This window comes from Periplaneta americana, chromosome 16 (assembly GCF_040183065.1).
Source record: "Periplaneta americana isolate PAMFEO1 chromosome 16, P.americana_PAMFEO1_priV1, whole genome shotgun sequence".
NCBI lineage: Eukaryota > Metazoa > Arthropoda > Insecta > Blattodea > Blattidae > Periplaneta > Periplaneta americana.
The window spans coordinates 43,426,794-43,453,470 of NC_091132.1; the positions used below are offsets into that span (position 1 = coordinate 43,426,794).

The following is a 26,677-nucleotide window of genomic DNA, read 5'->3' on the forward strand; positions in this document are numbered from 1 at the left end:
TTATTATAGTACTGTACATTTAGTAACGTATAATTTTAAATTATACAAATATTATGATATATCATAGTATAGTATACTATGATATATCATAATACTTGTATAATTTAAAATTATATTTTACTAAATGTATAATAACTTATAATGCAATGTAAATATCAAATGGATACTCTAATATAATGCACCTGAGAAACATTTTCTTCAAGTTGTATTAATTTATGGCGTTCATTACCAACATATTTGTCATATTCAGTAGCATGTTGTAAAGAATGATGTCGTTGGATATTGAACTTCTTAATAAGTTGGAGTGTTTTATGCCAAATTAAACACTTTGCTAATTCACTGCTCTCTACCAAAAAGAACTCCTCCTTCCATGATACATTAGAAGCATTTGGGAATAGCGGGACACTTTAGTGTATGAGCGGAAGCTCCGTTTTCAAACTTCGCCGTCATACTGCAGAGTCACCACTGCACCGACACTGAATGACGTACAGTATGCATACGTCATAGCGCTCGCAAGACGTGCTGTTTAAAGCACACAGCGCTCATTTCTCAGAATCACGTAATGTGTCCAGCCCTGTACTAGACTGTGATTTAAATGTTGAAATAATAGCCTGCGTTGCAAAATAATGTTTTTTACATCCCCTGAAAAAATTAAAGATGACAATTGAGAAGTTCTATATTCACCTAAAATCGTACTTGAATCCAACATTTTTTCCCGTACACCGATGAAATTATTTTTAAATAAAAAACTGATAAAATAAGTACATTTTTACAAGACTTATGTTACTGAAACCACTATAAAATAGTAGTAAAGTTATCTTTGTTCAGTTGTGATTATTATTTTTGCAGGGGAAAACCTTAGTGAAAAATCCTTCGTTTCCGAAAATTACTGTCTCTCTTCATGTATTGTACATTATATTATTAATGTAGCTTTGACATATAGTTAAAAATACTCTGCGAGGATACGTGCTCACGTATCTTTTAGTTATTTTTCTTACCTTTACTCTAGTAGATTCATTCACTCAAGAAACCTGATGTTTTTGAAGATTATATTGTAAGTAGTATGGGTTCACTTCGCTGTATTTACTTTCCATCTTCTGTGATCTAATGTGACTAACATAAAAAGAAACAGGTGCTTTTGAATGTACGAATTGAATGTCTCTCTTTAAATGTTGTTTTAACGTAGTGCTAGGTTATTTGAATAAGGATCCACCTGCGGTATATGGAGTAAATGTGATATTATTCAAACGTAATGAATTCCTATATGAGATAATTTATATGTTCTAACTGCTATGTCTTCAAACGTGTTCCACTTTACTGTCCTATCTCTGTATCAGTCATTAAAATCCAGCTCTAAGGTTCAGATCTGCTTGTTATAACATAGCTACTGCCATTTATCATAAATAAATCCTCATCGCTGTCTTGTAATTCTGTACAATTCAGCTCACGTCCTGCTCGAGAACCTGTGATATTACCGCAAGGTAACAAATCAGCGGGGCTCTTGTAATGCAGGAACTGGAAGGGCGTGAAATAAAAGTAGACAAATGAAAGGATTTATAGAGCAACACTGATTGCGAGTTTTTAAATAAATCTACTCCATGTGTCAAGTACACCTAAAGTCCAGAAGCAGGAGCAGTCCAATAAATGAACATCGTGTTGGGAGGGACATTAGTCTGTAAAACGTATTTGCTACATCATTTAAATACGTATGCTTCTCTCTCTTTCTCATTTTTTCTCTCTCTTATTTCTTGGCATGAAACTAGACTCGATTAATGCTAGCATACGAAGTAATTACAACGAAACTGATCTTGCTGTCGAAGGAAGAAGTAAAGAAATAATAATTGGAGTTAGTAATTGTATAGAGTAATTTTAATTTGAGTAATATAAATGGAATAGAAGAGAAATAAGGCTACAATTTAGAAGAAACGGAAAAGGACGGAATGTGAGCCTGAAGGAGAAAGAAATGGATAATATGAGTTTAATAGCAATAGAACTAAGAATAATTAACGAGTTGGAAGTAGAGAAGGTTGTATAATATGAATAATAAGAATATGAGTTACAAGAAGAAAATTAGTCCACCGCTGTGTAGTAACGGTCAGCATACCTGCCCGCGAAACGAGGAGACCCGGGTTCAAATCCTGGTTGCGACAAGTTATCTGATTGGATTTTTTTCCCGCGGGTTTCTCTCAGCCCATGAAGAACTAATGCTGGGTAACTTTCGGCACTGGAGCCTGGACTCATTTCGCTGGTATTAGCACCTTCATCTCATTCAGACACTAGATAACCATAACAGTTGATAAAGCGTCGTAAAATAACAATTAAAAAAGAAGAGTGTTAAGGATATGAGTTAGAATAAGAGAAGTAAAAAGAATATGAGTTAGAATAAATGAAACAAGGGAATGAGGTGGATGAAGAGAACCAAGAATATGAGTTTGAAAAAGAGACGTCAGGAAATTGGTTAGAAAAACAGAAGTGAAAAGGATATGAATTATAATAAGAAAAGTAAAAATAATGAGCTAGAATAAGAAAAGTAAAAATAATGAGTTAGAATAAGAGAAGTAAAGGATATGAGTTAAAAGAGAAAAGTAAGGATGAGTTACAAGAAGAGTAGTAAGAAGAATATAAGTTAGGACAGCGTTTCTCAAACTATGGTCCGCGGACCACCTGTGGTCCTCAAGGTCTGCCCTTGTGGTCCTTCAAAAAAGACAGAAGAAAAAATAAAATTCAAACGAATTGCGCATCACACTATAGCTGAAAATCTCAATGTTTGGAAATGACACACATGCCTACCTTGAATTAAAAAAAAAATGATGAATGAATTTCCTTTTGTTAACATTAACTTAATTAGTTAATACTAATATAAAATTAATTGAATTAAATTAATTTTAATTAATTAATTTTATTTTAAAATATAACTATACTGGTATTAAAATTTGCTACAAAAATGATAAATATGCTTTCGAAGGGAAAAAAGTGTAAGATGGTCCGTGAAACTGTTCTGACTTAAAAAAGTGGTCCCCACTTCAAAAAACTTGGAGAAACGCTGAGTTAGGAGAAGAAAGTAAAGGATATGAATTAGAAGAAGAAAGTCAAGAATGACTTAGAAAAAGAGAAGAACGGATGATTTACAAGAAGAGCAGTAAGAAGAATGTGAGTAAATTAAATGATTTAGAATTGAAAGTGAGAGAAGATGAGAAGGAAGTAGAAACAGGATGAAGGAAAAAATATATAAAAATACTGTTACATTTGTTTCGACGACTTAGGGCTGCCAAGCCTCCAGATTTCCTTGTACCGGCCTTCATCAAGATGTCAGAAAATTCGAGTGAAGTCATAAACCTATATTCTCTAACAAAAACTTTCTCGTGTTTTGTTAGGATAAACTGGAGCAGCATCGATCAAAGGTGCCGAGTTGTTTTATGAATGCATGGACTCTCATACACCATTCGACGCTCCGAAGAGTTTCTCTGGACATTTATACTTACTTAACGGACGTGTCCCCCGTGGTGTCATGTCCAGTTTCATCACGAATTACTAATTAGTACGATCGTATAAGATACCGGATTCCGACGACATTTCGCTAAACAAGAATTGTGGCTCTCTGCGCATTTGTTAATTCTTTCTTAACGGCCGAAGTGCCCCACAAAAAGGGAAATGTGTCAATAGTTCATGACTTTCATCACCGATCCTTCAGCGAAGCTGTTTCAAACTATAGTACGAAATAGAAAGTGTATGTGTGTATTGCGTGGATTTAATGTACACATTACGTACATTTAACGCTAATTTAAGTGGACGAGAAGATAAGGAAGAAGTGGTTGAGAAGATAAGAGGAAGAAGTGGAAAGAGGAAGAAATGGACGAGAAGATAAGAGGAAGAAGTGGACGAGAAGATAAGAGGAAGAAGTGGACGAGAAGATAAGGAAGAAGTGGTTGAGAAGATAAGAGGAAGAAGTGGAAAGAGGAAGAAATGGACGAGAAGATAAGAGGAAGAAGTGGACGAGAAGATAAGAGGAAGAAGTGGAAAGAGGAAGAAGTGGACGAGAAGATACGGAAGAAGTGGTTGAGAAGATAAGAGGAAGAAGTGGAAAGAGGAAGAAATGGACGAGAAGATAAGAGGAAAAAGTGGACGAGAAGATAAGAGGAAGAAGTGGACGAGAAGATAAGGAAGAAGTGGTTGAGAAGATAAGAGGAAGACGTGGAAAGAGGAAGAAATGGACGAGAAGATAAGAGGAAGAAGTGGACGAGAAGATAAGAGGAAGAAGTTGACGAAAAGATAAGAGGAAGAAGTGGATAAGAGGAAGAAATGGATAAGAAGATAAGAGGAAGAAGTGGATAAGTGGAAGAAGTGGATGAGAGGAAGAAGTGGACGAGAAGATAAGAGGAAAAAGTGGACGAGAAGATAAAGGAAGAAGTGGAAAGAGGAAGAAATGGACGAGAAGATAAGAGGAAGAAGTGGACGAGAAGATAAGAGGAAGAAGTGGAAACAGGAAGAAATGGACGATAAGATGAAGGAAGAAGTGGAAAGAGGAAGAAATGGACGAGAAGATAAGAGGAAGAAGTGGCGAGAAGATAAGAGGAAGAAGTGGAAAGAGGACGAAGTGGACGAGAAGATAAGAGGAAGAAGTTGACGAAAAGATAAGAGGAAGAAGTGGATAAGAGGAAGAAATGGATGAGAAGATAAGAGGAAGAAGTGGATAAGTGGAAGAAGTGGATGAGAGGAAGAAGTGGACGAGAAGATAAGAGGAAGAAGTGGACGAGAAGCTAAGAGGAAGAAGTGGAAAGAGGAAGAAATGGACGAGAAGATAAGAGGAAGAAGTGGACGGGAAGATAAGAGGAAGAAGTGGAAACAGGAAGAAATGGACGAGAAGATAAGAGGAAGAAGTGGACGAGAAGATAAGAGGAAGAAGTGGAAAGAGGAAGAAATGGACGAGAAGATAAGAGGAAGAAGTGGACGAGAAGATAAGAAGAAGTGGACGAGAATATAAAAGAAAACGAAGAGGAGGAAGAAGTGGACAATGCAGAGGAAATGTGAATGACGAAGTAGAGAAGAAGATATGAAGAAATGGAGAAGAAAGAGGAGAAAGCGGGCGGCGAAGAGAAAGAGGAAGCTGAAGAAGTGGACTTAAACGAAACTGATAATTATATAAAGGAAGAGAACGAGGAGGATGAGACCACGAAAGAGATGGGGAAGACGAAGAGATTGGAAGATGAAGATCTATAAGAGAATAGGATAAGGAAGAGGAAGAAGCGAAAATGAGAGAGAATAGGAGGACGAGGAAACTTAATATGAATGTAAGGAATAAGTGGAGAAGAGAAGTGAAGAGGTTGAAGAGGTAAGGAGAGAAAAAGGAGAAGGAGAAGATGCTTGTATGCCAGCTGCCTCTGCAATGTTAAAATCTGTATTATATTCTGCTTCAGCAGCTTTAAAAGGAACGAAGTGCAAATCCGCCTGATCTATTGCAGATGTTCAGCAGGAGAAAATTTGCAGTCATTTGTGTAATTTGCTTCCATGAATGATAATTTGAAAGATGTTGGAAGTCAATAGTCTTCGTGCTTCATTTACGGATACTTTTATCGCCGCCACTAGCAACGTGATTGTGAAAGACATCCAGGAAAATAGTTGTGATGCAGACAAATTTTGAGACTATACATACTTGGAAGAATACTGCAAAAAATACTTTATAAGCAGACGGTGTATGCGGGATGACTTAAGGAGAAGTGAAGTTGTTTTGTATCAGAGTATATGGCACTTGCCGCGTCGTTCGTCTTTTGTATACCTGGCGAGTACAGCAGCGTACATAACGAAGGAACCCTGTTGTGTTATCCTGCTCAAGTATTTAGTACGAGTTGAATAGTGTAGTGCTGATCCATTCATAATGTCGAAGTCAAAACGTTGAATTCGCATAGAGATACGAAATGCAATTAAGAAGTATGAGAGTGACATTTTATGTATTAACGAAGACAATATCGTGTGTAATGTATGTAAAATTGAAATAAAAACCAGAACAACTCAGGCTATAGAGAAACACTGCAACAGTACATCGCACAGGAAATGCGTTGAAATGAACTTTGAGGAACCATCATCATCATCATCATCATCATCATCATCATCATCATCATCATCATCATCATCATCATCATCATCATTTAGTTGTGTGGGTCTAAACGACACGTACAACATGATGCTCAGTGCAAATATTCCTCTAAAGAAATTGAGTGATCCCATTTTAGAGTTTTTCTTCAGAAATTCTCTCGATACAAAAACTGTTTAAGCGATAGGCGAAGACGATTCAGCTTCGACAACTTGCGAGAATATATCGTCGTTTACTGCAACGCTGGTAATTGCACCAATGATGACGAGGACTGAACTTGCAAGGTATGTACTACAGTGCGTTATTTTTCTTTTCCTTCTGACTGCACGGAGATACAGTAGTATGTTGACGTCGTCTGTTTACGTTTAAAACCTGTTGAGCCAATGGTCTGAATGAAAAAAAAAAATGTTAACATATAGTAAATGTGCACCTACATTCAACGATAAGTCATCCCGCATCCACTGTCTATTTATAAGTTTAATTCCGGCTCGGAGACAGAATGAAAAACATTCAGAATGCAATGCAATGCAATGCTCGACTCTTAACTCAGACTGGTTAGTTTAAACATCTTGTTCAAGTATATAGAATTCTGCCTATTGGTCTGCCGCAGGTCTACTTTCGATCATAACCTTCCTTACTCTGCGTGACTGCGAGGTATTCGTGTTCCTCGGCTGACTCTTTGAGAACTGGATGGATAACGCTTACCCCGCGGGAGTTAGCTGATGATAGACTTTTTTCCATATATCTTACAACGTGTGAAGTTTGTCTACGTGAAAATGACGAACTGCTTCGGTCGAAGATTAAAATATTAATGATGGATGGATGGAGCGGAGAAAAACTTTCTCCGGCACCGGGACTCGAACCCGGGTTTTCAGCTCTACGTACTGACACTTTATCCACTAAGCCATCATATGATAATGCAGAAATCCTGCACGGAAATATCATATGTACTTCTGTACATCACAATAATAATCATGATAAGCGCAAATAATCACTTAGTGAATTAAGACGGCTCTCATTCCGTCGGATCCCGGCCACTTAGTCACTCGTAATGAGTGCACCTCTGCACATGGTGTGTTGGACATTGTGCTACTGTCACATCTGTGACACAGTGCATGAGGGTTGGCCACTAAAGGAAAACTAAGAGGTGGAACTTAAACTGAGAGGATTCAATCCGGCATCGGAACTGGAATCCGATGTGGCTTAGTGGATAGAGCGTCAGCACGTAGAGATGAAAACACGGGTTCGAGTCTCGGTACCGGAGAGAATTTTTTTCCGCTCCACCCATCCTTCATTATATGATAATGCAGAATACCAGCACGGAAATAACATACGTACTTCGGTATATCACATTAATATTAAAATATTAAGACTCCACCTACAGAATTCGTTAATCTTGACATGAGAGAGTAAGGGTGTTCGAGAATAAAGTGTTTAGGAAAATATTTGGGGCTAAGAGGGATGAAGTTACAGGAGAATGGAAAAGTTACACAACGCAGAACTGCACGCATGGAATTCTTCACCCGACATAGTTAGGAACATTAAATCCAGACGTTTGAGAGAGCAGGGCATGTAGCATGTATGGCTTATCCAGAAATGTATATAGAGTGTTAGTTGGGAGGCCGGAGGGAAAAAGACCTTTGAGGAGACCGAGACGTAGATGAGAGTATAATATTAAAATGGATTTGAGGGAGGGACCGATAACTGGGTTATGTGAGGACGGAAATGAACCTTCGGGTTCCTTAGAAGCGGTAAGTACAGTAATAATAATTTCAGATGTCTACTAAACTGTATAAGTCTATAAATTCAGCCAGATGTGTTTAGAATTAGAGATAATGCCTCTTGTCCTATAATAGGTCAACAAAAAACCGAATTTCATTTTGTATTTGGTTAATATAAAATTACTTCATTCAGGAATGTTTTGAATAATGATTGAAGAAGGTAAAATACTGCGTGAAATTGACTGAAGATATTGAATATTTAGTTATTAGTTTAACATTATTATTATTACTATTATTATTACTATTATTATTATTATTATTATTATTATTATTATTATTATTATTATAACTATTATTATTATAACTATTTCTTGTCAATGTTTATTATTGCCACACTAACATTAGTTATCCAATTTTCATTATTTACTTTCATGTTGTTTTATGATCTAGATATTAATGTAATAACCAGGGAAAGGATTTATATGTAAATACATATTTACTTATAAAGCTAATATAATTTATATTTTGCATTATCTTTATGTTTCACAATGTGTAGGGTTGAAAAATCCTACTTTTATTTTCCATATTTTTCCATATTTTAGAGTTTAGTACATATTTTCGTTAATTTCCATATATTTTCCATATTTCATATAAAACAGTCCATATTATATTAGGTTTAACAATAAAACAAAACAAAATTCCATTAACTTTTAAAAATACATTTCAACAATAGAGATTTAAACACATGTTCAGTAATCCCTTTAACATCAGAGTTATTTGAAAATTAGCAGTCCTATCAACAATGGGAAAGTAAGTTACAAAACTGTATTAATTTAATTTAAAATTTTTAACAGACTTCAGTTGTGCAGCTCAACAGTTAAATGCCAGTCAGAGTACACATAGGTTCAGTTTTGTAAATCATACTATAAAGACGGTAAATATGCCAAAAGTACGTCATTCAGTCAATTTAAAATCAAAACTAACAAGTTACATTTCAGAATTTAAAGAAGATGGTTTATCAACTGACAATAAAATATTATTTTGTAATTTGTGTCAGTGTGCAGTATCATCTACACAAAAGTTCCTGGTGCAACAACACATTACAACTAGTAAACATCAGGCCAACAAACAACTAAATTCCAAGCAGAGACAATTGTTTTTAACACAACCAACAACATCGAATGTAAGATCTGAGTTTAACATCGACCTGTGCCGTTCTCTCATCTCTGCTGATATTCCTCTCTACAAACTAAAGAATAAGGTCTTCAGGGAATTCCTTGAAAAATATACTCAACATACAATCCCGGATGAGTCAACACTTAGGAAGACGTATGCTCCATCCATCTACGATGAGACAATACAGAAGATAAGAGATGAAATTAAAGATAGTTCAATTTGGGTTTCCATTGATGAGACTCCCGACAAAGAAGGTAGACTTGTTGGTAATGTAGTTATCGGTTTGTTAAGTGAACAATATTCTGAACGAATTCTTTTACATTGTGATGTTCTAGAAAAGTGCAATAACAAAACTATAGTTAAACTGTTCAACGAAGCTATGGGTATCCTGTGGCCAAAGGGTATTATGTACGATAATGTGTTATTCTTTATTAGCGATGCTGCCCCTTATATGGTCAAAGCTGGACAAGCATTATCTGTTGTATATCCTAAATTGACTCATTTTACTTGTGTGGCGCATGCATTTCATCGTGTGGCAGAAGTGGTCAGAGACAATTTCCCTAAAGTAGATTTGTTGATTTCATCAGTGAAAAAAGTATTTCTCAAAGCTCCCAGTAGAGTTAACGTGTTGAAAGAAATGTACCCTGAAATTCCATTGCCACCAAAACCAATTTTAACTAGATGGGGTACATGGCTAGAAGCAGTTGAATATTATGCCGAACATATAGACTCTATTAACAATGTTCTCCTTGCATTGGACTCTGAAGATGCAGTCTCAATTGATACTGCGAAAACAGTTACCTGTGACATAAGTGTGAAGAATGACTTAGCTCACATTCAGCATACATTTTCATGCATCATAAAAACGCTCAAAAGTCTCCAAAATAGGCACCTTTCACTATCTGAAAGTTTTGAAATTATAAATAGTACTGTGGAACAACTGAATCGTGGTAGAGGTAAAGTTGCAGATGCAGTAAGAGCTAAGGTGGACACTGTACTTTCAAAAAACCCTGGATATGAAGAACTACAAAAGGTTGTTGCTGTGATGAGTGGTGAATCAACAGTGAAGATTAACTTGGACTTATCCCCAGCAGACATTGTGAAATTGAATTATGTACCAGTTACTTCTTGTGACGTCGAACGCTCTTTTAGTCAGTATAAATCTATCCTCAGAGACAATAGAAGAAGATTCACTTTTCAGCACTTGAAAGAAATGTTTGTAACCTATTGTTATGGTAACAGACAATAAAAATTGTGTTTTGTTGAAACTACATTGGAAGATAAGGTACGTCCATTATATTTTTTGTTTAGTTTGATTAAAATGTACCAATATTTAACGTACATAGTCATTTTTTTTATAATTTTAAGTCCATATTTAATTCCATATTTTGGTAAAAATCCATATTTAATTCCATATTTTGGTAAAAATAACTACATATATATTTACATATTTCATATATTTTTAGTCCATATAAATCCGTTCCCTGGTAATAACTATGTAAGCAAATGTATTTAATTAGAATTAGAGTCTGACTGGGCGGAAGAGAAGGCCTACTGGCCTTAGCTCTGCCAGATTAAATAAATAAATAATTATTATTACTATTAAAACTTTTTTTTCAAAACGTAAGCAAAAACGAACAAAATTGTATGGAATTTTTCTGTTTGAGATGTCTCAAAGATTAACTCCTTGAAATTAATGACATGATTTATGGTTCATTATGTATAAATATTCTTTATAGTACACACACAATGATAAAGGAATTGATTTGTTGCGAAATAGTTAATACGTATGAGAAAGTTACCTTCATGACGATATTTTTGTGTGAAGAAATTATATTTACTTTCACGTTAGTATTGATTATGAAGCTTAATCTATTTTCAATATATATATATATATATATATATATATATATATATATATATATATAATTTTAAATGAGTAAACGTACGAATCAACTATAATACATTGCTCGCATTCTCCACTTTCTGAAATTATAAATTATGCCAAGGGTTATATGTTGTGTGATAGTGTGTCTGCCAATTTCGATAGCATGACTAACCCTTGACGTTTTGCAGTCGCACACGATATCCATTAATTGTGTACATTTTCGTTTAAAAACATCTGCAGGGCGAAAGAAGCCAGAAGGTATGTGCGCTTTCTCGTATGCATAATGCGGAAAGCTCTCTGTCTGCATGGGAAGATGACTCGTCTCTTCCTTTCCCTTTCTCTAAACGAGGATGACCCCTCCAACCTTGTCTAGGTCAGTGGCAATAGTATACTATACAATAGCTCACAACGAGAAACTGGTTTCACCTGGAATCCTGCTATATCCGCAGCCTTGACATTGCTACAATAGCTGCGGTGCGTGCAGTCTCTACTCTTTGTTGCTTTGAAGTGGTGATAGTTGATTTCCAGCTTTTGTTCAACATGTCCGGGTTATAAAATTAGACATCGGATTTTAACTAAAAACCTATTTTGTTTCTGAAGAGATAGACCTATACTGTAGTAGTAAGTGGTCTTAACACTTTTCATGGCTAGGCATTGTAATAGCTCGACACCAGAGTGCTGCATTGGAGTTAAATCGCTCGCTTGAACTCGGTCGAGTGTCGCACCTTCGAGTGAGATAAGATCGGTCGTGATACGCTCGTAATAAATAGAAGCACAGTACAAGGTCATCTCACCGACATGTCTTATCTTGTATGGAAGGCGACAGATAAGATACACATACGTTTTGGTCACACGGTAAAAATAAGGCTTTATTTTCTGCGTTTATGACAAACGTTTAATGGAACAGTCAGTGGAACGTACCAAAACAGGAACATGAAGTTGTAAATAAAATAGTTTGAAAAACTTCGATATACAGTTATTATTGCTAATTAATAATTATTCAATATTTGATTTACCACATATATAATATGATAGGTCCATACATAGTGTTCCGCCTATATACTGTGACAATGTAGAAACGTTTTACAGAATATTATTGATATAGCAGTAGATTAATAACAATATTAGTACAGAGATAACGTCACAGAAAATATAATAAAACGAATAATCATGCTGCACAACTGTTACAGACGCAAAGATTGTTACACTAATTATTAGAGATTATTATTATTATTATTATTATTATTATTATTATTATTATTATTACTACTAGAAAACTTGATACAGTTCTTGCATTATCGTGATTGTGTTCTCCGTTTATAATAATTACATTTACATCCAATAACATCTATCAGATATGGCAAAAACAAAATCACTCCTGTGTGGGGGGGAAAAAAAGCATTTACCTACAACATTTATATTACATTTTAAAGCAAGTTTTGTAGTTGTATTATGGAGAGGTTAGTTAAACACTGCAAAGTTTTGAAATGATAAACATCTATGGTGTTACTACACAGTTCATCACTGTAACAAGAACGAATGTCTAACGCTCGGCTTATACCGTTCGAGGATTTATCGCTCGTGACAATTTTACCCATCATGCATGTGCGCTACCTATCGGAGTATGCTATGAACTAATTGGCGCTCGAGCGAAAACGTCCGATGCAGACTTCTGCTAGACACCAAGGACATGGACCTGTATATTAGTTATTGACGTTGTTAGATGTACCGTATAGAAATAATCATCTTCATCGATGAATACTAGTCAGTTGACTAGCTATAGTAAGGCTTCCTTGCTTGTCGAAAACCACTTTCCGTGATGACGATGTTAGAAAATTCATTTTCATCAGTCTGGAATTGCTAACTCTTTCTGTCAGTAACATCAGCCTATTATGGTGTGGATAATAAATAATCTTCCTACTTGAAATATCTGATATGACGCTTAAGCGGTTCCTGTCATAATTACACGAATCTATGAGGCGTGTAATTGCGCTTGACCTTTCGCGCCTTTTACACGATGTGCTATTACATCTGTCAGAGGTGATATCCCTGCTTTGCATTACTAATACAGTTGCGTGACAAGTACGGGTATGTTTTTGAAGAAAGGTATACAGTGTAGTGTCCTGCAATGTTAGAACATGAGAGAGGAAATCAAGATGTTACAAAATTCGTCTTATTCCACTTAGAAAACTAATAGTATGATATGAATTAAAATATTTAAGCGCTTAAAATATGAATGGATGGGTGTGGAGGACAGCAAATATTTTCATAACAAGGCTGAACAAGCAAGACAGACCGCTTTTTACGAAGGGAACATCGGCGAATATCGAACTTCACCATACTCGACAAACTTGAACCGAACATAGCGGCTGAAATGCACGACGCTAATACAGTGTCTGCAGTGTCTTGTCAAATACCGAATGAAAAATACTGTAGTCTAACACCGCTGTGGAATAACGGTTAGCATGTCTGACCGTGAAACGAGCGGATCCGGGTTTAAATCTGGTTGGACAGGTTACCTGGTTGAGGTTTTTCCGAGGTTGCAGAATTGCTGGGAAACTTCCGGCGTTGGACCTCGGACTCATTTCGTCGTCATAATTACACTTTCCCTCTTTTGAATGGACACTTTGGTTTCATTGGAATGTAAAATAAGGAATTACTACATATTACAAACATCTCGTCGTATCTGCATATATGATGTAGTTGGAAGAAATCATTAAATAAGAAATTATTAAACCTACACGTAGACATGAAATGAAGAAGACAATTTTCCGAAAGTAAATTAGAACCTTTATTTTCTGATGTTTATATGGTATGCAACTACAAAGAGGTGCCAAATTATTAAGCTAACACCAGAATACTCCACTTTTTTTTTCTGCAAAGACACCAGTTCACAAAATATGTAGTTAATAGCCCCCGGTGTCCTGAAAATAGAAATGTGAATTTCTATAATTTACAGAACTAATTGAACAAAGTTCTATATAAAGTTTTTAGTAGGTTTTTTACGACGCTGTATCAACATCTCAGGTTATTTAGCGTCTGAATGAGATGGTGTTAATGCCGGTGAAATGAGTCCGGTGTCCAGCACCGAAAGTTACGCAGCATTTGCTCAAATTAGATTGAGGGAAAAGCCCGGAAAAAACCTCAACCACGTAACTTGCTCCGACCAGGATTCGTACCCAGGCCACCTGGTTTCGCGGCCAGACTCACTAACCGTTACTCCACAGTTGTTGACGGTATAAGAAAATTGTAATATAATATAATCATTAGTTGAAATACAAATAGTGGTGCAAAATCGTTTTTTTATTCCCTTCCATTGACTAGTTTTATTTCTTTAGCAGGGCTTTGATGCCTATTAGTATAATTTTGGTAAAAGAAAACATACGTAATTTATAAAATATAGCTATTTCGAGCTAATATAAAATGCACGTATATCAACATATTTAGTGAAACAAACTTTTTTGACGACCAAAGCCTTAATTCGCCTTGGCAAACTTGATATGAATGTCTTTGATAATTCTGGTACGTCTAGAGTCGACCAGATCTCTTTGACTTTCTGAAATGAAATATGTTTGTTGATAACGACACCTCGCTTTGTTTTCTCTTTCTTTAAATATACCCAGATGTTTTCAATGGGGTTAATGTTACAGGAATTTCCTGTCCAATTTAAAATCTCAATTGTCCATCTTTTAAAAAGCGCACCATCTTATTAATGATTCATATATATTTTTTAAAATTAATATTTATATTTTGAATGGTGTTCATGTTAACGGAATTTTCTGTCTAGTTTAAAATCTCAATTTTCCGCCTTTTGAAAAGCGCACCATCTGATTAGTGATTAACTTTTTTTTTTAAATCATTATTAGCATGTAAAATTTTTGCAATTTAATTCTAAATAATAGCATACTTTTAACTGAGTGAGTTACATTGGCAGCCCTTTGTAGGGGAAGATCGGCAAATTTGGCAATATGGGAAATTTGGCAATATTCTTGTATTTCTTTTATTGCCAAATTTCCTTCAGAGTTTTAAGAAGATCAATGACATCTTCATATAGTGCAATATCTGACTGTACTTTTAGTTTTCGTTTCATTCGAATCCGCGCATTATAGTGGCAGATATTGTTACTAATAGAAAGAAGTGTTGAATACTTCATTTTGATGTGGTGGTTGTGGGGACGTGTGCATACAAAGACGGAAGAAAAGTGTTGTTCATTTCCTACGTTTGTTTGTGCATTACATATCAAAAGCTGAGATTCCATATTATAAGGTAAGCCATTTACTGTATATAATTAATATTTTCTGTTAATAACTCATCAGGCTTTAGCTCATTTTATGTTCTTCTTACCAAAAAATGTCTTCTCCAGGTAGTGTGAATTAGCCATTTTCTTTCATTGCTGCTCTCTTTGAACAAGAATGTGTACTCGATGGTAAAATTTAAGAGTAGGGACGTATGAGGGATTTTTACAGTCTTCAATGCAGCACTGTGTGTGGTGTGTTGCAGATACGCCAATGAAACGAGGACACTGTTCTGAAAAATATTCCAAAGTTGATTTGCGGGCTGCGGTTGGGAGTGTTTTGAAAGATAGATGGTCGACTTATAAGGCTTCTAAGAAGTACAATGTGCCCTTTAACAACTTAAAGAGGTTTCAGTATGCATTCTCAGGACGCGATGACGTTGTCATTCCCAAGAAAGGACGACCCCTAGCTCTAACCGTTGAGGAAGAGCAAAAACTGGTGACATATGTAATCAAAATGCAAGATCTTGGGTTTGGGCTATCGGCAAAAGAAATTAGAAGACAACCCTTCAATATAATTAATAAGAGTGGTCGGAAAAATCCATTCAATTCTTTTATTTATTTATTTTATTTATTTTTTTTGCTTTTGTTTTGTGTTTATGATGTTTAGTGACTTCTTATCCCAGTAAATTAAGTCTTATAAACCTTGCATCACTGTTTTATTTTGAAAATTTTACTTTTTAATCCTATTGCCTAATTACCCCTGTACTATTGCCAATTTATCCTGATGAAGTACCAAATCGGGAAACATGTAACTTGTTATTTATTAGTGTGTTATGTGTAAAGTAATTTAGATTTGTAGAATTTTCTTTCAGAGGTTTATTGGGATTTAATGTTAAACACATTCCATAATAGAGGAATATTTAATTTCAGAATATGTAACTACAAACTGTGTCAAAATACAAATATTGCCAAATTAGACGAGTCTCCCCTATATCATAACCTTTAAAAATACTGTAATAAAGTTACATGCTTTAAAAGATATGGTAGTAGGTGAAATTGGTAACTTACATAGTAATCGACAGGCTTGGCGTAGGTCGGTGCGTAGGACAAATGACTTGGTTTCGTGTACGACGGCGTGTAGGCTGACAGATCAGGCTTGGCGTACACCGAGCCATAGGACGACACATCTGGCTTAGCGTACTCCGCAGTGTACGTCACATCGGGCTTTTCGTATGCTGAGCTGTAGGACGATACGTCTGGTTTAGCGTACGATACGCTATAAGCCGATAGATCAGGTTTAGCGTAGGCTGCGCTGTAGGATGATAGATCAGGCTTGGTGTAGACTGCAGCATAATCAAGATGCTGGGGAGTTGCCCTTACTGATACTATCAGAGTTCCCAGGAATGCCAGCTGTGAAAGAAAAAAAAAAAAGGCTACTGAAAACGTCCAAAGAAATTATTGACTCATTGCAAACATTTTGAGAATTCAAGTTAAGAATAGACTCTCATAAGCTCTTTCTTTCTTTGGACATTCCAAAAGTATTTGTCATTTTAACGAAGTAGATGGAATTAGTGTTTTATTAAATAGTGTGTAATAGAAATTATGTATGTGATAAATAGGCTGAAGTCCGAAAGTTTAGTCCATATTCTACGTATAATATTACGTTTGTTTACGGTATCTTCCTTATAAACCATTTTTAAATTACTTTCTTGAATCTATTAATTGGCACATTTGTAGCAGAAGAAGGTAGTATATTAATAGTTTGATACTTAAGTATCTGTATAGCTATTTATAGTTTTACTTACCAGAGTCTAGTGTCATGAAACTCAATACGTAGGGAATATGCATCCATAGATAGTTGCTAACCACTAGGATCGCTACTATCGCCTCATCACAGACAATGCGAAATAGTACCGGCACAATCTATTGTTCCTAGCAAAGACGTTTTATAGTTCCTAGTACCTCAGCAACTCAAGCTTCCTGACTGTATATACTAGATTGTGCTTTTACTTAGACTCGCATAAAGAGTGTTTATGTTATGATCAGGAAAAGGGATTTGGAGTATTATAAAGAATGGTGAAACGTAGTATAGATATTCGTAACTCAGTGACTGTTAAGCGAGCTGCGTCACAGAGCATGGACGAGTACAGTTCACTTCATACAAACTTACACGCAACGTGCTGTAAACGTATTTCAGAATGAACATATGGAATAGTTTAATGACATATAGTGGCCTACATACATAATCTGCATTTCACTTTGAACTACATGTGTTTTTTTTTTGGCAACGCACAAGACACCAATAAACAACATTACAAATATACATAATTAAATATCAATCTCTGCGTCCTCGCGTGTCAGTGGAAATATTGATGGCTGATAGTTGTCTTCTGTACGGAACTCGCCTCTGAATATGTGTGTTTTTCTGTCAGGAGCGTGTTAAATTAAAACCTTTATTTACAATATCATGAAATATGATAATATGTAAACAATGTAAACTACAGTATTTAGAATATATATAATATACTACAATATTTAGAACATAGCCTAATAGAGTATCATTAAATGTTGAACAAAATGTAGCACCAAACAAAATGGTATTTTCAATTAATGCTATGTTTTGTTGATGAAACAATTATTCCTGCTGTGCCTTGTTGTAATAAATTGTAAATATCATTCTCAAATTTTCAAAACACAACTTTGCTCTGTTGCAAGGAAGGAAAGTTTTTAACATGGAAAAACTTCGCTCTACATCCGCAGAGACAATTGGAGAGTACTTGAAACAAAATACGTCAATTAAATTCACACGTTGAATGACGTCATTGGGACACGTGTTTGTTAGTGCAGCTGAAATCCGACTAAGAATACTGTACCTATCATTTTTAATCAAAACTCTGTTCATTTTTTCACCAACACGTTTTCCTACTTCGCCTTCTACTGCACTCAGTTTATTTACAATAGTACTCATAATATTTATTTGCTCAACTAGTTTTACCCCTGACTGTACTAATCGAATAATGGCATCCGGTAAATATAAAAATTTTGACTTAATATCCATGACTTCTTTTTCGATTGTTCTATCATTTAGCAGTTCCTGGCGTATTTGAATCGCAGCCGCGTCATCGGGATCGAAAGACTGAACCACTTTCTTCACAGATTGGAGGTGATGTGCGTAATAATTATTGCAAGCTTCTAACCACGACCCCATCTCTTAAGAACTGGACATGGGGGAAGCGATAATTTAGGGAATTGTTTCTTGAATTTTGATACTCGATCTGGAGCTTTTACAAATATAGTCTTTCAATTTTGTATTGTTAGTTGGTTTCACTTTCGGCATTGTACCTGCACTTCACTACTCTGAACTGCAAACCTGCATGTTGAGGTTCTTATACGACAACTGTCCCGTTCACCTGCTGTTGACGTGCAGAGATCTGCGAGTATGTCATGGAGGGGAGGACTTGGTATAAAGGATTGTAAAGAAATGGCTGTGTAGATGCCAATACTAGCTTTTACTGCTCCAAATTCCGTTCCCTAGTTATGATTATTCCTGTTAGGATATCTGATCTCAGATTGTAATTGTGTAATTTTCTTTTACGTATACATACAAACTTAGTAACCTTCGATTAAGGTTCTGACTGATATGTAAATTTATTATCAGGCAGTATATCTCACTTGACGATATGTGTCAGAGAAAGAACAATTGTTTGTATGCATCTGAAGTCTGACTAGTGTAACATGTAGCTAATCGGCGATGTATGCAATGGAAGGGGAAAGGAACTGGCCACCCTACACCATTATCTCCCGGCCTAGCTGCCTCATAAATGATGCCTTCTTGGTATCACTTGTGAGGTTCAGACCTGTCTTCGGACAGTTGACTAAACAACAACAACAAACAGTTGTGTTAGAATTTTAATACAATGATATTAACCCTTTCTTACCTTGGCAATAATTAACTTTATAGCATTTATATACTTGTGTGTTACATATGAAGGTACATTTTGCTGAATAACTTCTATTTCAATACATTTTCATCAATATAGTTTTGTTTCAAATGTTGCCACTCCCGTAACTTGGTCCTAATACAGCTATTTGTTTCAACATGGATTGCTTGTAAATTTAATTTGGGTTAGAAAGGGTTAATATAAAAGAATATAATATAATTATTAAGCTAGGCCTACGACTATTTGTTAAATCTTATTAAGAACATACAAGTTATAGACTTAAATCAACACATACATATATTGAAAATAAATTAGTTTGAAGAGAAGCTAGGAAAAATTAAAGGAAAAGACATAGAAAGAAGAGAGATAGAGATGAAAAGAAAGGGAGGATGAAAAATAAGTGACGAAGGACGACGTGGAGAAGAAGAAGAAGAAGAAGGATGGAAAGGAGGGAGGGGGGGAGAATGACATGTGGAAGGAGGAGAACGCGAGTCGTTACGTTTGCGTATACTCGTAGCTTCTCTCGCGTCGCACTGACTGTTCTGCGCAGCTCCACTCAGTACGAAGCGGTCGATCACCTGACGAGGTGGCCGAGTGGTTAAGGCGTTGGACTGCTAATCCAATGTGCTCTGCACGCGTGGGTTCGAATCCCATCCTCGTCGAGTTTTTTTTTACTTAACTTACAATACTTCATTATCGTACTCCAGAGATATATTATTATAATGATCGCCAAAGTAACGAAATTTCTAGTAAATTTAATTATTTTTTTGGTCGACGCCAATTTACCTATACTTTTGTGTATTAAAAATGTTCGGTTTAATGAATACCTACTATAATAAAATACCAGTATAATGAAACCCTAGAGGCCACCGTTACAGTGAAATTTCGCTATGTCTCAACGTAATTTTTTTAAGAAGGAAGCAGGATTGTTCATTTACCTCTACTAACGCAGTAAATTCTGATAATATAGTGCATCGGTACGTATACTATTCCTGAATAAATCCATCTATCTATGTGCATACTACTACTTATGAGAGTTATGCTACAATGCTTCAAACATTTCCGTTTTACTAGTTTGGAAATTAGACGAAATTGTCAATCTTTAAACTTAATTTAAGTAAAATTATTAACAATAAGTTGGACTATGTTGGTTTATTTTGTTATATAACATTATATGAACCCAAGCTTAATACAAAATTTAGAAATTTATTTTTCATTCCAAGGGCAAATACTGAATCGCACAAAAATTCCCCAGTTTTGCAAATGTTACAATTATACAATAAATTACATCCTCATCCGAATGTTGATATTTTCAATATGAATTTTTCAAAATACAGAATTATTTGGTATCATATTTTACAGAATATTGTTGTTAGTTAATTTGAAGCTACTTTCACACCTTATTTCCAATTTCTTTTTTTTTCTTTCTCTGTTTTCTATTTTGTTTCAGTCTTTAATAAGAGTATGTTTCCTTTTCCTTGTTTATGTTTTACGAATTATATCAATTGTCAGTCTTGAACATAGGAGACGCCATGTTCCGAGATTAGTAACCTATGGACAAGGGAACAACTATATGAAAAAATTAACACAAAGTTCAGAGATACTTGCATCATAATCACAATATACGTACTAGTGTCCTGCAATGTTCGAACATGAGAGAGGCAAACAAGGCATTACAAATTTCGTCTTATGTCATATGAAAAACTATTTGGAAGACCTGTGCTAAAATCTTTAAGCGGTTAAAACATGAAAGGGTAGAAGTAGAGAACAGCAAATATGTTTATAACAAGGTGAAACGAACACGACAGGCCCCCTTCTGCAGAGCGAACATCAGCGAATATCGAATTTCGTTATACTCGACAAACTTTAACCGAACATAGCGCCTTTAATGCACTACGCTAACACATACTACATTACATGCTATACAGTACGTTTTTGCAATTCAAATTTTTATGTCTTGTAACCTACATCTATTCTCCTATTAGTAGGCTATATTAACGGTATATTATATCTCAAGTGAATTAATCGTGGAGTTTATCTCGAGCAGTTTATGTCTTATAAACTGTATATATTTTCCTTATATTATGTAACTGATTTTGATTATATGTAATTTTCTACTTTATTTTATATTCTCATATTATGTAACTGATCTTTACTTACTTACAAATGGCTTTTAAGGAACCCGAAGGTTCATTGCCGCCCTCACATAAGCCCGCCATCGGTCCCTATCCTGTGCAAGATTAAGCCAGTCTCTATCATCATACCCCACCTCCCTCAAATCCATTTTAATATTATCCTCCCATCTACGTCTCGGCCTCCCTAAAGGTCTTTTTCCCTCCGGTCTCCCAACTAACACTCTATATGCATTTCTGCATTCGCCCATACGTGCTACATGCCCTGCCCATCTCAAACGTCTGGATTTCAAGTTCCTAATTATGTCAGGTGAAGAATACAATGCGTGCAGTTCTGTGTTGTGTAACTTTCTCCATTCTCCTGTAACTTCATCCCGCTTAGCCCCAAATATTTTCCTAAGCACCTTATTCTCAAACACCCTTAACCTATGTTCCTCTCTCAGAGTGAGAGTCCAAGTTTCACAGCCATATAGAAGAACCGGTAATATAACTGTTTTATAAATTCTAACTTTCAGATTTTTGGACAGCAGACTGGATGATAAGAGCTTCTCAACCGAATAATAACACGCATTTCCCATATTTATTTTGCGTTTAATTTCCTCCCGAGTGTCATTTATATTTGTTACTGTTGCTCCAAGATATTTCAATTTTTCCACCTCTTCGAAGGATAAATCTCCAATATTTATATTTCCATTTCGTACAATATTCTGGTCACGAGACATAATCATATACTTTGTCTTTTCGGGATTTACTTCCAAACCGATCGCTTTACTTGCTTCAAGTAAAATTTCCGTGTTTTCCCTAACCGTTTGTGTATTTTCTCCTAACATATTCACGTCATCTGCATAGACAAGAAGCTGATGTAACCCGTTCAATTCCAAACCCTGCCTGTTATCCTGAACTTTCCTAATGGCATATTCTAAAGCGAAGTTAAAAAGTAAAGGTGATAGTGCATCTCCCTGCTTTAGCCCGCAGTGAATTGGAAAAGGATCAGATAGAAACTGACCTATACGGACTCTGCTGTATGTTTCACTGAGACACATTTTAATTAATCGAACTAGTTTCTTGGGAATACCAAATTCAATAAGAATATCATATAATACTTCCCTCTTAACCGAGTCATATGCCTTTTTGAAATCTATGAATAACTGATGTACTGTACCCTTATACTCCCATTTTTTCTCCATTATCTGCCGAATACAAAAAATCTGATCAATAGTCGATCTATTACGCCGAAAACCGCACTGATGATCCCCAATAATTTCATCTACGTACGGAGTTAATCTCCTCGAAAGAATATTGGACAAAATTTTGTACGACGTCAACAAAAGTGATATTCCTCGAAAGTTACCACAGTTGGTTTTGTCCCCCTTTTTAAAAATAGGTACAATTATGGACTCCTTCCATTGTTCTGAACTGATCTTTACTATTTGTAATTTTCCATTATATTTTATGTAATCTCTAAGATATCTTCTTTTGTGTTGTTTTGTATTCTATCACATAATTTTGTATTTCATGTATATTATTCAAACCTGGTTGAGTGGACGAGAAAGCCTTATGGCCTTAACTCTGCCAGGCAAAAAAAAAAAAAAAAAACTGCTACTGCTGCTGCTGCTGCTGGTACATTACCTAGATGTTTTATGACTACGTGTGGTCACCATGTCAGTGTTTCTGAACCTTTTTGATAATGAGACCCCCTTTCCCTCACTTTAGTGTAGTGCGGCCCCTGGTCTAAAATGTACTAAAGTAGGGTGGAACAGTGATTCTCAATCGGGACAGCGGCCCTTCGGAAGCCAAAGAGGAGTTAAAGAATGAAATGGGCGAAATTTCAATTCTCTACTTTTTTTAAGGTTGAGACTTAATTTTTTCTATATAGCAAGATCTTGTTCGTCGATTGGACTATGCGTTCTAATTACATACTTTATTTTTATGTTTTAATTAAAATTAAAAATGTGTAGTTCAAGCAAATAAATCTTTCTTTTGCTTCTAAATGATTAAAGTCGGAGACTGTTTTGAGAAGAAACTCATGCTTTTCAATGAACACATAACCTGTTGATATAAGAGAGACGAACTGACAATAAGCTTGTGACATGTAATTATATATACCAGGTTCATAAATTATTCAGTGGCTTAAAAGGGCGGTATACGGTCTTTAATGCTTGAAAGAAGTCTAGTCTGGTTCCACTAAACCGCATTTCTATATTCGTCTAGATTTTGGCATAAATATCCATGTGATTACCATACTATATGCACTCTCTTCTAAAATACGTACTTGAGAAGCTGTTTTCTCACGATAGGTCATGTTTATTCAAACCTGGAGGAGTAGCATCTAAATTAATAATTAAAATAAATGTTCATAAAATGATTATGAACTTGGACTGTCGTTGATTGCTTTTTTAACCGTGTGTGTGAATAGAATAACAGGGTAAGGAGTGAAGGATACACTGCACACATTTTCTGCAGTAGGCCTACTTACTGAAATTAGTTTAGACATGCTAGTTTTACTAATAAGTCAGGACACTTCTGAAATGACTGAAATGTAGTTAGAATAATAGTAGGTGCCAAATCTAGGGAATCGTGTAGGACCATTTTCAAAAACTAAAAATAATGTCCATGGCTTGTCAGTATATATATATATATATATATATATATATATATATATATATATATATATATATATATATATATATATATATATATAAACTTCCTTGTTTGTAATCGTCAAAACGTTGTAAGTTCTTCAACAGTTCATAGTTTAAATACTCGTCAAAAAATTACTTCCATACTCCATTGACAAGTCCTTCAAGTCCTTCGTGCTATCTAAAAGGAGTGTGTTATATGGCAGTAAACATTTTTTAATAGCCTTCCTGGTTGAGTGTAAGAGAAGGCCTTACGGCCTTAACTCTGCCAGGTTAAATAAAGCCATTATTATTATTATTATTATTATTATTATTATTATTATTATTATTATTGATGATGTTATAGATATAGCAAATCAAACTCTAAACATAAGATTATTGAGGCCAAATTAAAGAAGTAGGTATATCTAAAAACAGCTGGATAAGAAATCACAAAGATCTGACCCTCTCGAAATGGATAGACGCCTTTAAAATGGTAAGCTATGTCGCTCCGGTCCGAGCTGTACCGGGTAGAAGTCGGGATGGTACCCGCTGTAGGCGTTGTCTCAGCGAGATTGAAACTCTTCCCCATATCCTTGGCTTCTGCCCCTATAGTGAGGCCCTTCGCAACATCCGTCACCATGCTGTCCGTTCTATGCTGGCCGAGGCACTGAAGGAAGTAGGGTTTACAGTCCATCAAGAAGTGTAGGGACTAGCCACACAAGGAAGTGTTCGGCGAAGTGATATTATTGTCATTAAGAACAACTCGGCATACATTCTCGATCTCACCATCAGATTTGAGACACATGCAGATCAACCGCATGAGGTGGACAGTGAAAAGAAACGGATCTATGAACCAACAATCCCGTTCTATAAAGATAAATATAGCCTGTCCCACATTGATGTAATAGGTCTGATTGTGGGAGCACGAGGTACCATACCTTCCTTCTTTACCATCAAATGTAAAAACCTGGGGCTAACACACAGCATTGTGAAGAAAATAGCCATTAATGCCCTCAAAGGATCGGTTCAGATATTGAGAAATCATTTGTATGGGAGTTATAATGGAAATTTCAAGTTATCTTAACCGATGGCTGTGATTGGTTTAGATATCAATGCAAATAAATCCTTACTATTATTTTTCTCACGGTATATGGCATTCAAATCATTCTAACCTATCTGATATTTTTTCCCCCTTTCTTAACTGTAAATGAGCACAAACGCTAATTAGGTGTAAATTTTTCTGACTTTTGTATATTCGATTCCCTAACCATTTCAAATGTATATCATTTTATCCAAATTATATGTAATACGCTTTGTCAAATCTGGCAACCTTTTCATAAGGGAAGCTAATTTATTATTATTATATACTCACGCCTTCTATTCTGTAGGTGAGTTTATGAAATTCGAAAACGCTGCACAAATATTTCTGTCTTGTATTAAGTATCGATGCGACCCCCTTGTGTTTCACTAGTAGACTATAGGCCTATTGTAAAAATCTTAAGTGTATATATTTCAACTAGACTGTGGCTATAATTAAAACTTTGTAGCAAGTCACTATTAATTTTTTTTTTTACATGTTTCATCTAGCTGTGAAGCGATGTACGAATACCATGGAATGTAAGTGAAATGTAATGAAGTGATTAGCCTAAAAATGTCCCGTTTAGGGCAAAGGCCTCCTCCTATAGAGGGAGAGCTCTATTTGTCTCACGCGGTGAGCTACTCTGCGTAAGAGATGTTTGCATACTTGGAATTGTTCACTTGGTTCACATTCTGCACTGTTTTGATATTTTTCGCTTGTTTCTGTCGCACTGGTTTTAGTCGCTGTTCACTTGTCTTCTTATGTTTTTCCAGTCTTCCCTATGTCTTGCTCTGCTTGACCAATGGTTCCTACACGTTCACTGAAGAGGTGGCCCATCTTCTTCTTGGTCTTCCGCGTGATCTCTTGCCAATGCGGGGGTCCCATAGTGTGACTTTCTGCGTCCATCTTCCGTCTCTTAAGTTTTGCAACATGGCCTTCCCACTTCCATTTGGTGTTGGTGGCTTGCAGTGCTGAATCTTCAATGTAAGTAAATACAATAAAATACAATACAATACAATGGTACCTTTGCTTGAGGTTTTGGTTGATGTGTACTCCATTATCAGACAGTAGGCTTTATCTCACTTGACGATATGTGTCAGAGAAAGAACAATTGTTTGTATGCATCTGAAGTCTGATTAGTGTAACATGTAGCTAATCGGCGATGTATGCAATAGAGGGGGAAAGGAACTGGCTACCCTACCGCATTATGATTATTTTACGAAAAAATATTAAACACTCTCACTTTGAAAGAGGAACAAAGATTAAGAGTGTTTGAGAATAGACTAAGGTTCTTAGGAAAATATTTGGCGCTAAGAGGGATGAAGTTACAGGAGAATGGAGAAAGTTACACAACACAGAACTGCACCATTGTATTCTTCACCTGACATAATTAGGAACATTAAATCCAGACGTTTGAGATGGGCAGGGCATGCAGCACGTATGGGCGAATCCAGAAATGCATATAGAGTGTTAGAGGGAAAGAGACCTTTGGGGAGGCCGAGACGTAGATGGGAGAATAATATTAAAATGGATTTGAAGGAGGTGGGATATGATGATAGAGACTAGATTAATCTTGCACAGGATAGGGACCAATATCGGGCTTATGTGAGGGCTGCAATGAACCTGCAGGTTCCTTAAAAGCCGTTTGTAAGTAAGTAATCATATTTTAGAAGCTTTACGGCTTCTATAGCATAATGTCATGAAACATCCTGTATAAAGTTTTGTGTGATACAGACCTAAGTTATGATTAGGCATTGAATATTCAAATTCTTTATAAGAAAATAATAATGCGATT

General features: G+C 35.7%; 1 protein-coding gene and 1 non-coding gene across 2 annotated transcripts in view; one reads left to right on the forward strand and one right to left on the reverse strand.

Annotated features, from left to right (window-relative positions):
• LOC138690994 (uncharacterized) overlaps positions 1–26,677 on the reverse strand; it is a 74,888-nt gene that overhangs the window by 13,934 nt on the left and 34,277 nt on the right. Inside the window, exon 2 of the mRNA XM_069812618.1 lies at positions 16,179–16,520. Coding sequence (XP_069668719.1) covers positions 16,179–16,520 — 342 coding nt within the window. The remainder of the gene's footprint in view (positions 1–16,178; positions 16,521–26,677) is intronic.
• On the forward strand, positions 19,632–19,713 carry TRNAS-GCU (transfer RNA serine (anticodon GCU)). Its single transcript has one exon. It is a non-coding gene; the product is annotated as a tRNA-Ser (tRNA).